The sequence below is a fragment of the Chiloscyllium plagiosum genome, unplaced genomic scaffold (assembly GCF_037043375.1).
Source record: "Chiloscyllium plagiosum isolate Xiang-an unplaced genomic scaffold, Cpla_swu_hap1 HiC_scaffold_26, whole genome shotgun sequence".
In the NCBI taxonomy this organism is placed as follows: Eukaryota; Metazoa; Chordata; class Chondrichthyes; order Orectolobiformes; family Hemiscylliidae; genus Chiloscyllium; species Chiloscyllium plagiosum.
Window position 1 is genome coordinate 28,673,667 of NW_028270164.1, and position 13,229 is coordinate 28,686,895.

The 13,229-nt window shown below is 39.8% G+C and overlaps 1 protein-coding gene across 3 annotated transcripts in view; it reads left to right on the top strand.

The window, feature by feature from the left end:
• The window catches only part of LOC122563198 (TBC1 domain family member 22B), a 314,506-nt gene that overhangs the window by 169,621 nt on the left and 131,656 nt on the right, over positions 1 to 13,229 (top strand). For all 3 annotated transcript variants that reach the window (XM_043716741.2, XM_043716742.2, XM_043716743.2), the window contains exon 8: positions 78 to 192. In XM_043716741.2, the coding sequence (XP_043572676.1) occupies positions 78 to 192 (115 nt within the window). The remainder of the gene's footprint in view (positions 1 to 77; positions 193 to 13,229) is intronic.

Below are 13,229 nucleotides of genomic sequence, written 5' to 3' on the forward strand. Positions count from 1 at the left end.
CTTTTTAATCTGATCTGCAGTTGAGATATTGGTGTGCAGTTGATCTACAATATATATTGTGTATTTTTATTTTGTAGATCTTCGAGCGGATTCTCTTCATATGGGCCATTCGACATCCGGCAAGTGGTTACGTTCAAGGAATTAATGATCTGGTCACTCCTTTCTTTGTAGTGTTCCTTTCAGAGCATGTGGGTAAGTTTATATAATTTATTCAGACTGATAATTTATAAAAAACTTTTTTTTACTGCCATATTTCTATGTCGAAAGAAAATAAATAAATCCAGTCGTTAGATAACATCTGGAATACTGTAAGAAGTTCCAGTCTCCATGTTACAGAAAGGAAATAGAGACTGTGGAGAGGACGGAAGAAACATTTGCAAAGATAATATCAGAACCAACAGTGTAAATCCACCGGGAAAGACTAAACAGGCTTAAGCACTTTTCTCAGGAAACGAGAATACTGAGAACAACCTAGAAGAAGTCTTTAAATTTGAGGGAGGCTGATAGAGTAGATGTAGAGAATTTGTTTCATTTGTGTGGTATTCCAAAACTGGGGTCAGTCAGAAATAAATCCACTAGGAATTCAGGAGAATCTTCTCTGTCCAGAGAGTGGTTAGAATACGGACCTTAACATCAAGTGGAATAGTTGCTACAAATAGCTTAAATGCCTTGAAGGAAAATTTAGTCAAGTGCATGGAGTTGAAAATAAGCCTAGTCAGATACAGTGAAAGAAGGATCATGTGGAGCACAAACACCAAGACAAACGTGTTGCGCTAAACAACCTATTCCTCTCCTATATGTTCTACTAAAAGTCAGATGCCTTTATTAACTTTTATGTAATAACAGGGGGAGTGATGAATATTTAAAGAAAGCCAGGTACACTGTTTTCTTTAAGGGAAGAAATATTCCAATGTAGTTGGCTACTTTTCAAACAATCATAGAATCCCTACAGTGTGAAAACAGGCCATTTGGCCCAACAAGTTCAAATCGACCCTCCGAAGAGTAACCCACCCAGACCCATTCCACCTACCCTATATTTTCCCCTGACTAATGCATCTAACTTACGCATCCCTGAATACTATGGGCAAATTAGCATGGCCAGTTTACCTAATGTGCACTTTGGCCTATGGGAGGAAACCGGAGCACCTGGAGGAAACCCACGCAGACACGGGGAGAATGTGCAAACTCCACACAGCCTCCCTGAGGCTGGAATCGAACGCAGGTCCCTAGCATTGTGAGGCAGCACTGCTGACATCTAGGAAGTTCATATTTTTGAAGGAAGTTTTCTTTTGTGAAAACTGATGATTGAAGGAAAATTTGTTTAAACGTCTGCCTTTTGAAAATAAATTTCTAGTTCCTAAGTCTTGGACTGTGGTTCATTTTTCAAAGAGATTAGGGCTAAAGACAGCGAGGAGTTACCACAGTGGAGCAGCCTTAGGATACTGGGCCAGATTTTCTGTAACCCAGACAATAATTATTCCAGTGTAGATGGGACTTGTATATGGGAACCCTGCAGAATCCTCAACATAGCAGAGTCTGAAGGAATGCCCAGGAAATTAAGTGATGTGGAAATACCAGTGTTAGACTGGGGTGGACAAAGTCAGAAGTTAAATGACACCAGGTTATAGACCAACAGGTTTGTTTGAAATCACCAGCTTTCGGAGCACTGTCCCTTTGTCAGGTGACTTGACGAGAGAGTAGCGCTCCGAAAGCTTGTGATTTCAAATAAACCTGCTGTCGTGTGACTTTTGACTAGGAAATTAAAGATTCTGCTGGGCAATTCCTCTAAGTTTGAAGCCCTCCAAAAGTATCTATTTAAATCAGAGTATTTGGAGGATTCTAATGAAATTAAATAATTTCACTTGGGGAAAAGTAGAATATTAAATACATGGTCTAATTCCTGAGTAACTATTCAACAGATCCTGTACTTACCTCACACACTCCTAGCCATACCTTCCCTATACCCCATGCATACCCAGCCCCTAACTGAGCAACACCCAGGATCCAACACATCCACCCCTCCTTCCTCTCATTGCCAGATGTGATCCGATACCCCACCTTACTGCCTGATACAGTCCGACCCACTTCCCTCTCCCTTCACTCTGCAACCCTCCCCCGGATCAGACTCGGCCCATTCTGACCAGACCCAGCCCAACATTAATCTCCTCCCCCCATGTCCAGACCCAATTTCTCCCATCCACCCATATCATCCTTAAACATTGCGTGGCACCCTATCCACTTTGCATCTGATCTGCTTTTCACTTAGCAGCCTACCTTCTACCCAGCTAGCAACTTACTTACCTGACTTGCCACCTACTTCCCACTGACCTTGCACCCTACCTATCTGACACCTTCTCTCTCAACTCCTTAACATCATACTTTCCCTAAATCAGGATCCCAGTCAGATGATTGCTGTGAATATATGGTACAGTTTGCCTTCTCCTGCAATTCTTCTATAAATTGTCAGACTATAAGTACAGCTCTGCATTTGTGAAGGAGCACTGATCAAAATCTCCTCTCAGAAGGATGGAGCTCCATTCTTTAGTAAAAAGGAGCCAAAATGGCAATCTGTGTGCGATTGTCAGTTCTCGGAAAGTCTGGCTCATAGTGTTTCTGCCTAAGAGAGTCAACACCAGTAAGTTGTGCAACCTTTACTGCTCAAATCTAGAAATTTCTTCTCATTATAAGACAGAAGACATTCCCTTTGTTACAAACAGACCTGTTTTCTGGAAGACCTTTTTTAATGTTTGTACGTGTTAGGGGAAACTTGATCCTAGTATAATGTGTAACATCTTCCTACACACGTCAAACTAGGCTATCAATGCTTCTTTGAAATAAGAGCATATCGGATCTCTCTGGGAAGGAACTGTTCAGTGTAACACTGCCCAGATGATTTGTGATGTAGAAGCATTGTGATCGTCGAAAGCTGATCCCAGCGAATAACTCAGTTACACCTCTACAAAGTTCGTTCTTGGACAGTTTTTTTTTGATAATTCAGTTCTGTTTGCTTTTTCTAGTAGAAGGACAATGTGAAATAGTCTTGTTGAGTACAAAACATTTTTAGTTTGACCTCTTGTAAGACCTTTTATGAAAGGGTAGACAATAGCCTAGTGAATTGATCGCTAGATTATTAATCCATGGGCACCTGGGTTTGAATCCTTGGCGTTAGAATTTTGAATTAAATAATAATCTGGAAGTAAGTATCTAATGATAACCATGAAACCATTGTTGATTGTCTGATAAAGAAGTCTGGTTTACCAATATCCTTTAGGGAAGGAAATCTCCTCTCCTTACCTGGTTAGGGTTACATGTGACTCCGGACCCACAGCAATTTGGTTGACTCTTAACAGACCTCTAGGCAATGAATGCTAGCCTAGCTAGTGACACCCACATGCCATGAATTAATATAAAAATAAAGAATGTATGACACCTTTGTGATTGTTCCCACAAAATTTTTCTTTGTTATTTAGTTTGATGTTTTCATGCTTGTATTTTCTATTTAATTGATTGATTTTAAGCAAAGAAGTAGAATTTGTTGAGTTCAGGAATTTTTGTGCACTAAGATTGAGTTAATAGGAGATGCAAAGCTGAAACAAAATTGTACATAATCGAGAGGCAGTAATTCGAGCCAACTAATTTACTTGAGCAGTTTTTTTTAATTGTGAATATGGGAATACTTAAGAGGAAAACCTCAAACAAATTGTGACTGTAGGAAATAAGATAGGGTTTGAACACGTGTAAATAAATCCGATTTATTATAGACAATGTCTTTGTGACATATATTTCAGAATATTAAAGGAGCAGTGCGTGCTGAAAAATGTTCATCTGCATGCTATGTAATTCATGAGCGTGCCTGCAAAATGTTCTCTGTGGCCATTGTTGCAGTTCTAAAATAGTTTTTGAAGCAGTTTTCTTTTGACTATTCCAGGACTCCTGAGACTGGCTGAAACTTCAGCATACAGACAATACATCATCTTTAAGTAAAAGGTAGAATCAAAGGAGCCATGTCTATAATTTTAAACATTTAATTGAAAAATATGAGGACTCAAATGAAATGTTTTTTTTAAAGAATAGAGATTAAAGTTTAAATTATTAATCTTACTGTAGTCAGTATTCGTGGGCAAGAGACTAAGTAGCCATTGCCGTTGCAGCTATCAAACCAAACTTGAATTATCAAAAAATGGCAAGTTTATCTTATTAGGGGTTCTGTCTTTTTTTTAATATATGTTATAGTCAACTTGATGAAAATATTTTGGCTTGTATCTTTATATTAAAATGGGAAGGAACAAATGTGCCTTTCACCAAGCACAACAATGATCCTGAAAGGGAGTCTTCAAAAGGCTGCCAAGGAAACCACGTATAGTTTTTTTTCTCGGATGCAAATTCCATCATAGATGTTATGAATATATATATATATATATATATATATGTTTTTAAAAAAGACAAGTTTCTGGAATCAGGGTAGAGCTAGTGACCCTTGAGCTCAAAATTGCCTGAGAGGAAAAGATCATTCTGGAAACGTAAACAACTATCTTTGAGTATTTTTTAATCATCAGAATAAAATGTTTATCAACCAGTGATCAAGAGAAGGCAACAAATATGTATTTTTAAAATCCTTGAAACTAAGATGAAATTTGTATAAGAAACTCTGATTAACAGGCTGAGAGGGAAAAAAAAACCTTAAGGTTAGTGGTAAACCGTGGGCTTTGTTTTTATAAAGCTGTCATAAAAGGAATAAAAGACTAATTTTAAGGTTATTGTGCATAAATTCTGCATTACTAAAGAAAGCGTGCTCAGTATTTTGTTAAGTACCAGTGAAGAATGTTGGCTGGTTTTTTATTTTATTTTCCAAGATTTTAGCTTTTATTTTGAAGCATATTAGCTGTTAATATATTAATTTAAATTCAAAAACTTTGACTGTTTGCTTCTGTGGTTAGAGACAAAATAAAACTGTGCTGGAGTTGTTTTTGAATTAATCCAGCATTATATCCATGCCAGAAATCATCTTGAATTGTGAATGTTTGCCCTTAGTTTGGAGTAGAAAATAATCAACAAGTGGTGCTGATTTTTAATTCTTTCCTTAGCGGAGGAGCAAAAGAAAACTGCTTGCCAGTCTATGCTTCTGCAAGGTAGTAGAGCAGAACTTACTGTCAAAAGAACAGAGTATCTAAATGGCAGTTATTGTTATTTGTGCACAAATTGTATAAGAACATCAAATGAGGGACAATTTACAGTTCACTGTAAAAATCTGAAAGTCAGTCTCTGAATTGTGCAACCTCATATGTTTCTTGAACAGTAGCTTGCTGTCCAACTCTCTGTACAAATACAACTGAATAGTGTGACATTTCTGTATTTAACATGCCAGAAGCAAGTTAGGAGTCAGCTTTCATTTCAAACAAATACCCTTTAAAATTTGTGATCAGTCTTGACGACTGGTCAACAATTTATGTGGCATCAAAAAAAGCTATAAGTGTGGTATCTCATTTCTTCAACTAGTAAATGTTGTTTTAAAATTTAGGGTGGAGATTTTATAAAGGCAAAATTAGAAAGGAGGATACCCATCTTTGAACTTCTATCAGGGATAGATACGCAGTTGCTTCAATAACAAATTGTTTATATGATTCCCAGATGAAAGAATGTAAGGAAGTTGCTAACCAGAGGGCAACCTTAGTGGATCTAGCAATTGTAGGCAAGAGAGTCTTAGAGTTTAGATCAGAGTGATGCTGTAAAAGCACAGCAGGTCAGGCAGCATCTGAGGAGCAGGAAAATCAATCTTTTGGGCAAAACTCCATCAGGAATGGAAGCAGGGATCCCTGGAGGTTCTGCCAGTATTCGTGATGAAGGGCTTTTGCCCAAAACGTTGGTTTTCCTGCTCCTCGGATGCTGCCTGACCTGCTGTGCTCACATCTGCAGTCCTCACTTTTGCCTAAGAGAGTCTTAGAGACATAAATGACTTAAGTTGATCACAGAATTCAAGGGGTTATTTTAAAAGTGAAAGATGATTATTTTACATTGCTGTTTGGAACATCTCAAGTGTGCTAATTGTCAAAGAGATGGGCCTGTGAGAATTAAAATTTTCCTTCATTTAATGGATACTGTGTCCACCCTATCTGCTCACAGAAGCATAGAAATGTTGACTTCTCCACCTCCTGATGCTACCTGGCTTGCTGTGTTCAGTTTTCAGCAAGAGCAGAAGTTTTTGAGTAACTGCAGTGGTTAAAAGAAACAGGTAACTTGTGATGAAACCTAACATTTAGATAAGAAGTCACAGTTGTGAGGTTTTGAAGGAAGTTTGGAGGATTGCTTCAACAAAAGGAGCTGAAAGGATCCCAATGAAATGTCATGCCTTAGCAAGTGAATGGTATATTGTGAAGAACTGAATCTAAACTGGTCCAGCCATATAACTACTTAGGCTTTAAAGGGAGGCTAGAAGCTGAGATTCTACATAAATTAATCCCCTCCTGAATCCCCAGTGCCAGTTCTACAAGGCAGAAGTCAGGATTTTTTATGCTTGCCATTTTCCTAGATAGGTGGAGCTCTAGCAACAATCGCAAAAATGGGCTCTGTCTAGGGAAAACCTGCATGCTTGTTGCCCACCCCATCTACCAACTTGTCACATCAATTAACATTCACTCATTCTGCCACCATTGCACAGTGATAGCACAGTATACTAACTACAGCAGCTCATCCCAAGATGGTACCTCCCACTCCTGTAACCTCTGCTGTTTCAAACAACAAAGGCAGCTGGTGCATGAGAATGCTATCATCTGCAAGTCCTACTCCAAACTGTATACCAGCCTGGCTTGGAACTGCATTTCTGGTTCTTACTGGTCGATGAGTCGTTCCTTCTGACAAACAGCACTAAGAGTTAAGCTACATAACATGAACTGGAATAGTTCAGGAAACATCTCATATTCATCACGTTGAGAGCAGTTAGACATGGACAATAAATGCTGGCCTAGCCAGTGAAATGTCCATTTCATTAAGAAACAAATAGATCAAAGTGAATTTGAGAAGGCTATGGCATGCCACTGGCTTGATCCCAGTTGAAGTGAATGAATCTTTAAGTTTAAAGGGATAATTTGGGGGGAAACGCAAGGAAAATCTGGTTTATAACATAAATAGTTAGAAACTAAAATGTCATGTTAACTGTATTTTTAACAGCACTTAAAAATCAGGAGAATTAAACAGGACAGACTTCCAAAACATGAAACCAGATGGATCCAACACACCATGCTTCTATAGATTACCAAAAATGCACAAACCAGGGGCTCCCCCCAGACCCATAGTCTCCCTACCTGATACACCAACATACAGACTAGCCAAAGAACTCCAAAAACTAGAACATCTAATTGAAGATTCATGCCACTCTATTCACTTCACCACGAGTTCCTGAACACCAAGATAGAAGAGAAAGAAATAGTAGTCTCCTTTGATGTTACAGCCCTTGTCACATCAATTAACATCGACCTGCCCAAAGACACACTGGCATCACTACTAGGAAAACCAGGACCACAAACATCGGAGCGCCAACTTCTTCAACAAAGACGACATCCTCAAACTAATGGACTTGTGTCTCACTGCCCACTTCACATTCAATTACAAAACCTACAAACATGTCAATGGAACACCTATGGGATCACCAATATCAGGGATCATAGTGGAAGCAGAAATGCAGACATTTGAACAAGCTTCCCTCAAACCTAAACTTTGGGTCCACGACGTAGATGACATCTTTCATCACAAAACAGAAAAAATTAGAGGAAACATACAATACCATCAACATCCTGACAGGCGTAACATTCACAGAAGAGAAGAACAACAACAACAACAGAGTCCCATTCCTAGATGTGACAGTTGAACGTACAGTTAATGGAGAGCGTCAAACCAGCATCTACAGAAAAATAACGCACATGGATCAAATACTTAACTTCAGAAGCAGTCATCCCAATACCCACAAACTGAGCTCATTAAGACATTATTTCAACAAGCTACATCACGCTGCCACATCCAAGAACTGCAAAAAGCAGAAGGACAATATCTATACAACGTTTTCAAGAAAACGGGTACCCAATAAACACAATCCGCCGATTCCTCAGGAACAAACCTAAACAAGCAGACACATTGCAACCAAAAACTATAACCACATTACCTTACACCAAAGACATACCAGAAATGACTTGCAGACTACTCAGACCACTTGGCATCATGGTAGCCCACAAACCTACCAGTACACTTAAACAGTGATCAATGAACCTAAAGGATCCAATAGATACCACCAGCAAAACTGACATCATTTACAAGATACCATGCAAGAAATGTAAAAAAAACACTACTTTGGACAAACTAGCAGTAAACTTGCCACCAGGATACGTGAACACCTACTGGCCACGAAAAGACATGACCTACTATCACTAGTTTTCATGCATACAGACAAAGAAGGACACTACTTTGACTTGAATAACAAACACTTCCTAGGACAGGTGAAACAAAGACACACACAAGAATTCTTTGAGGCATGGCATTCTAACCAGAACTCAATCAATAACTACATTGATTTAGACCCTATCTACCTTTCCTTGGGAAAAAAAGAAGCGAAAATAACATCACCCACCTTAAGAAACCAAGACTTATAAATAGAGAAGCGGGACATATCGCCAGCGCTTCACCAGAGACTCTCACTTACGATAATACCTAGTATGGTGACGAAACATCTGAAAACAAACCTTCAAGCTCAGTGAGCTAACTTAGGTACTTAGTATTTGATATTTACATAATAAAGTTGTTTTGTTAAAAATATTAAATCATGGTGTAATTTCATTCAGCTAATTTCTATTTTAATTTCGCTTCAAACATTAATGGTCCCTACCATAACAATGTGTCCAGGCATTGCCCACCTCCCCACCCCCCCCCCCCCCCCTTATAAATCACCTACCTCCCTCTGCATGAGTAATGAACTTGATGTTGTGGAGCTGTATTCATATTTGTGAATGTGAAGTCTTGTGGTTGTATCCATATGCCTATTAATTCATGTATGACTTATTTTTTCCCAAGTTTATATAAAAGTTGCAAAACGTGTAACGTTATTGGTAATTGTTTCATTTGGGAAGTTTTTTTTGCTAAATGTAGTGATGTTAGTTTATGGTTCCCTACTGGGATCATAACACATAATAGCTGTCTTTCAGTGCAAATTTCCTTGTGTGCTAACAGCAGGGAGCACACAAGCAATTTGTATCCACTGATCCAAAGAAAGCTAATCTTGCACTGTTCTAAAAAGTGTTTGATGTGCATGAATGGTTTTCAAAGCATTAATTACACTTGAGGTTTTAGATAGTTGTTAAGTGCTGTTGTGGTGTGTACTGCCCCTGTGCTTTTTAATTATTGTTTTATTCATTATTTGCTATAGAAATTGTTTCTGCTCCCATAAGGAATCAAGTATTTTTTGTGAAATGTCATTATAAATTTCAATAAGGTATTTTGAAAAGGTCTTATTTTTAAATTGTCGACCTGTTCTTAAAAGAACTTTATTAGTAATTATGTCCAATTTGAAAAATAATTAGAACTTTATGTGCCGATGTCTGCCTTTGGAGCTCTTGACCTCAACAAATGCTTTACTCGCTCATTCTAAATAATTTCCCCAGTCTATGATTTCCATCTTCTCTTCCTGAAATCCAAGCACAGAACCTGAATTTATGTAACACACAGCTGTTTGATCATCTTCCACCTGATCTGACCAGACTGTACTGAGTGCTATTAGATCTATTCTCTGCTGTTAGATTGATGCGGTATTCCAGATTTCATCTTGGAAGGATAAGTTCAATTCCAACTTCCTTAATCACTAATAACCATTGCTTTAAAGCCTTTTTGAACTCCTTTTCTACAAACCTCTCCAAAATGATCTGCTGTTCTTTGACATAAGATTAAACCATCTTTCAGCTGCTTCTGTTGTCTCCTGTAATGTACTCTCCTTGGGCAGTACTCAAACTGGGGGTGAGGTGAATTCATCGTAACCTCAGGTAGCTGCTGAAAAAAACATTGGCAATGCAAAACATTCAGATAAGATCACAGTGTGCTTTACTTGAAGTAGTGACCATGGGAGACAGAATCTTTAAGGAGCTACATCTCTAAGACAGATATTGTGACCGGTGTTAATGCTCCAACATGTCCAATCTTGTGGGTCCCATAATGTGTCCCCTCCAAGGTGTGTAAACAGGTTCAATGTTTTATGTTTATAATGGGCAGCAAGAACAAACTGGATGAAGCAGCCATTGTATCCTGGAATGAAAAAGTTGGAAAAACAAGAAGCTAGACACTGAATTTTCACTGAACCCCAAAAAATGAGCAACCAAAATTTACACTTCAAGAGCTATGGGATGGAGAGAGACTCTGAAAAATATCCCAGTCGTTGGTAAACCTGTTATGAGAGAATAGGCTTGAACTGAATACAAGTGCTGGGACCCTGACGTAAGTCTGGCTGCCAGTCCTAGATTAAGACTGAGAATTGCGAGTGCTAAAATAACATGATCCTGATCTTCTATTTGACACAAGTGGGCACTTTGACCTTTTTCTTCTCTGTGCTATGAGTAATAGTTACATTGTTCAGCTAAGTGCAGTGGCTGAAATTGGATTGGGTGTCCCAGACTTGTGACAGTTTTAGGGCTTTGCTGATTTGATTTTGATGTGTAATCTTCACAGGTGAGTGTTTTCTAAGAAGTTAATCTTAACTATTTTTCTGCTAAAACAAATGATTTTATCTAGAGAAAGTAGCAGCTTCAAGTTCTGTGCAGTGAACCTGACAGAAACAATAAAATCCAGAAAATATGTTTCTGTTTTTCGTCATATATTGCTTCAGCAATCTCAGGCATTGCAGTACAGAAGCAAAGGTAATCAGGTAACATTCTATAGGGGAACCTCGATTATCCGAATGAGATGGGCGGGCACTATTTCGTTCGGATAATCGATTATTCGGTGAATTGATTAAATGCCTTTGCTCTGCTGCTTGGAGTTTTTAAAGTCTGCTCCCTGTTGAGATAAGGCAACAGCACAGCCCGTGAGCCCACCCCCCCCCCCCCGTCCATCACTGCCCCTCCACCCCACACTGCCCCCGTCCAACACCGCCCACCCCTAACCCCCGTCCAACACCGCCCCCCTCACCCCCGTCCAACACTGCTCCATGCCCCCAAACCCCATCCAAATCTTCCCCCACCCACCCCTGTCAAATACCATCCGCGTCCCCCAACCCCATCCAACACCTCCCCCCCCCTCCCCCGACCCCAAGCCCTGTCCACTCCCACTCCCTCTTCTGGGCAGCCGGACTGTATGCCATCAACAAGACTGCTGCTGCAGTTGCCTTTATGGTGGTAAGTCTCCAAATAGCACGCACACACAGCCAAAAACACAACTTTATTACTGTAACTTATTGAGAGGTTCTACCTTTGCCCTGCACAGGACAGTGTTGGAGAGATTGTCTGGGAAAGGGGGGCTTAGGGTACATCTCTCTGTAGAACTCCAGGTAAAGTGTGGAGAGAGAGAGGGTGGGAGATCAGTCATTTAGAGACTGTGCCCATTTATTCTCTGTAAACAAAAGACGCAGTCACTGTTGGAAACACATTTTTGATTTCATGTTTCTGTCGGGACCTCCTTTGGATAATCCGATTTTCAGATAATTGGTATTTGGATAATCGAGGTTCCTCTGTATTTGTTTTTTGTTTCTTCTTCTGCCAAACAACTAAAGAAAATAGTCTTCATCATCAAGTAATAGTTATTTAATTGAGTGAGGCATTTTCTGATACTGCGTTTATTTTATTTCCTCTTATGGAGGTGGAGTGTTATTTGGGGAAAGGTAAATGTCCACTGCAGGTACATCAAAGTGAGTAGCACAATGTACAAAAAATGTCTCTGCGATGAAGGATTTCAGTTACATGTACAAGTTGGAGACACCATTGCCTATTTTAGGAGCTGAGGCAATTTGATATAGGTGTCCAAATGAAGGATCTGGACAGAATAGATAAAGAGAAGTTGTGGGCGGCACGGTGGCCCAGTGGTTAGCACTGCTGCCTCACAGCGCCTGTAGACCCGGGTTCAATTCCCGACTCAGGCGACTGACTGTGTGGAGTTTGCACGTTCTCCCCGTGTCTGCGTGGGTTTCCTCCGGGTGCTCCGGTTTCCTCCCACAGTCCAAAGATGTGCGGGTCAGGTGAATTGGCCATGCTAAATTGCCCGTAGTGTTAGGTTTAAGGGGTAAATGTAGGGGTATGGGTGGGTTGCGCTTCGGCGGGTCGGTGTGGACTTGTTGGGCCGAAGGGCCTGTTTCCACACTGTAAGTAATCTAATCAAGTAATCTAATCTAAAGAAGTTATTCTTATGACTGAGAGGGGTGAGAACTAGCGGAGTCGGATATAAGGTAATGAATAGTAGAACCCTTGGCAACATGGGAAAAAAACTGTTTTGTTCATGGGTGTTTAGGATCTGGAAAGTGCTGCCAGAAAGTCTGGTGAAGGCAGTTACAGTTGTGATTTTCTAAAGGGAATTGATCATTTTCTGAAGAGGGAAAAATGAATCCCTGAAAATCAAAATGGTGCCCCAAAAGTTAAATCATAGCCACAGGAAGGTCAAAGTCATCAGGGAGGGAGGGTAAGTGTAATTGTTCTAACTTTCCAGTCATTGGTAGCCCCTTGTCTGTACCTTTGGTGCAATGTAAGTCATGTGATTTGTATATATATATTTTACTAACAGTTAATTTACAGTTTTGAAGTGGAGTATGGGAGTAGGTCTGTATGTCTGAAGTCATGAGCTTCTAAGTGTTTGTGTAGCCCTAGTGATTTTTTTTTTCAAAAAAGCTGTAGAGGAAAGAGTTCTGGTATGTAATCAGGTTTTGAACCTGATCCGGAGTACCCTAGAACTCTGTGGGAAGCTTGGGAAGAGATTGCTGAGCACCTTGCTGAGATATATGTATTCATCGGTAGTCACAGGTGAGGTGCTAGAAGACTGGAGGTTGACTAACGTGGTGCCACTATTTAAGAAAGATGGTAAGGAAAAGCCAGGGAACTATAGACCACTATAGAGCCTGACATCGATGGTGGGCAAGTTGGAGGAAATCCTTAGGAACAGGATTTACTGGTATTTAGAAAGGCAAGGACTGATTCGGGATAGTCGAAATGGCTTTATGCGTGGGAAATTGTCTCTCAAACTTGATTGAGTTTTTTGAAGAAGTAACAAAGAGGACTGAG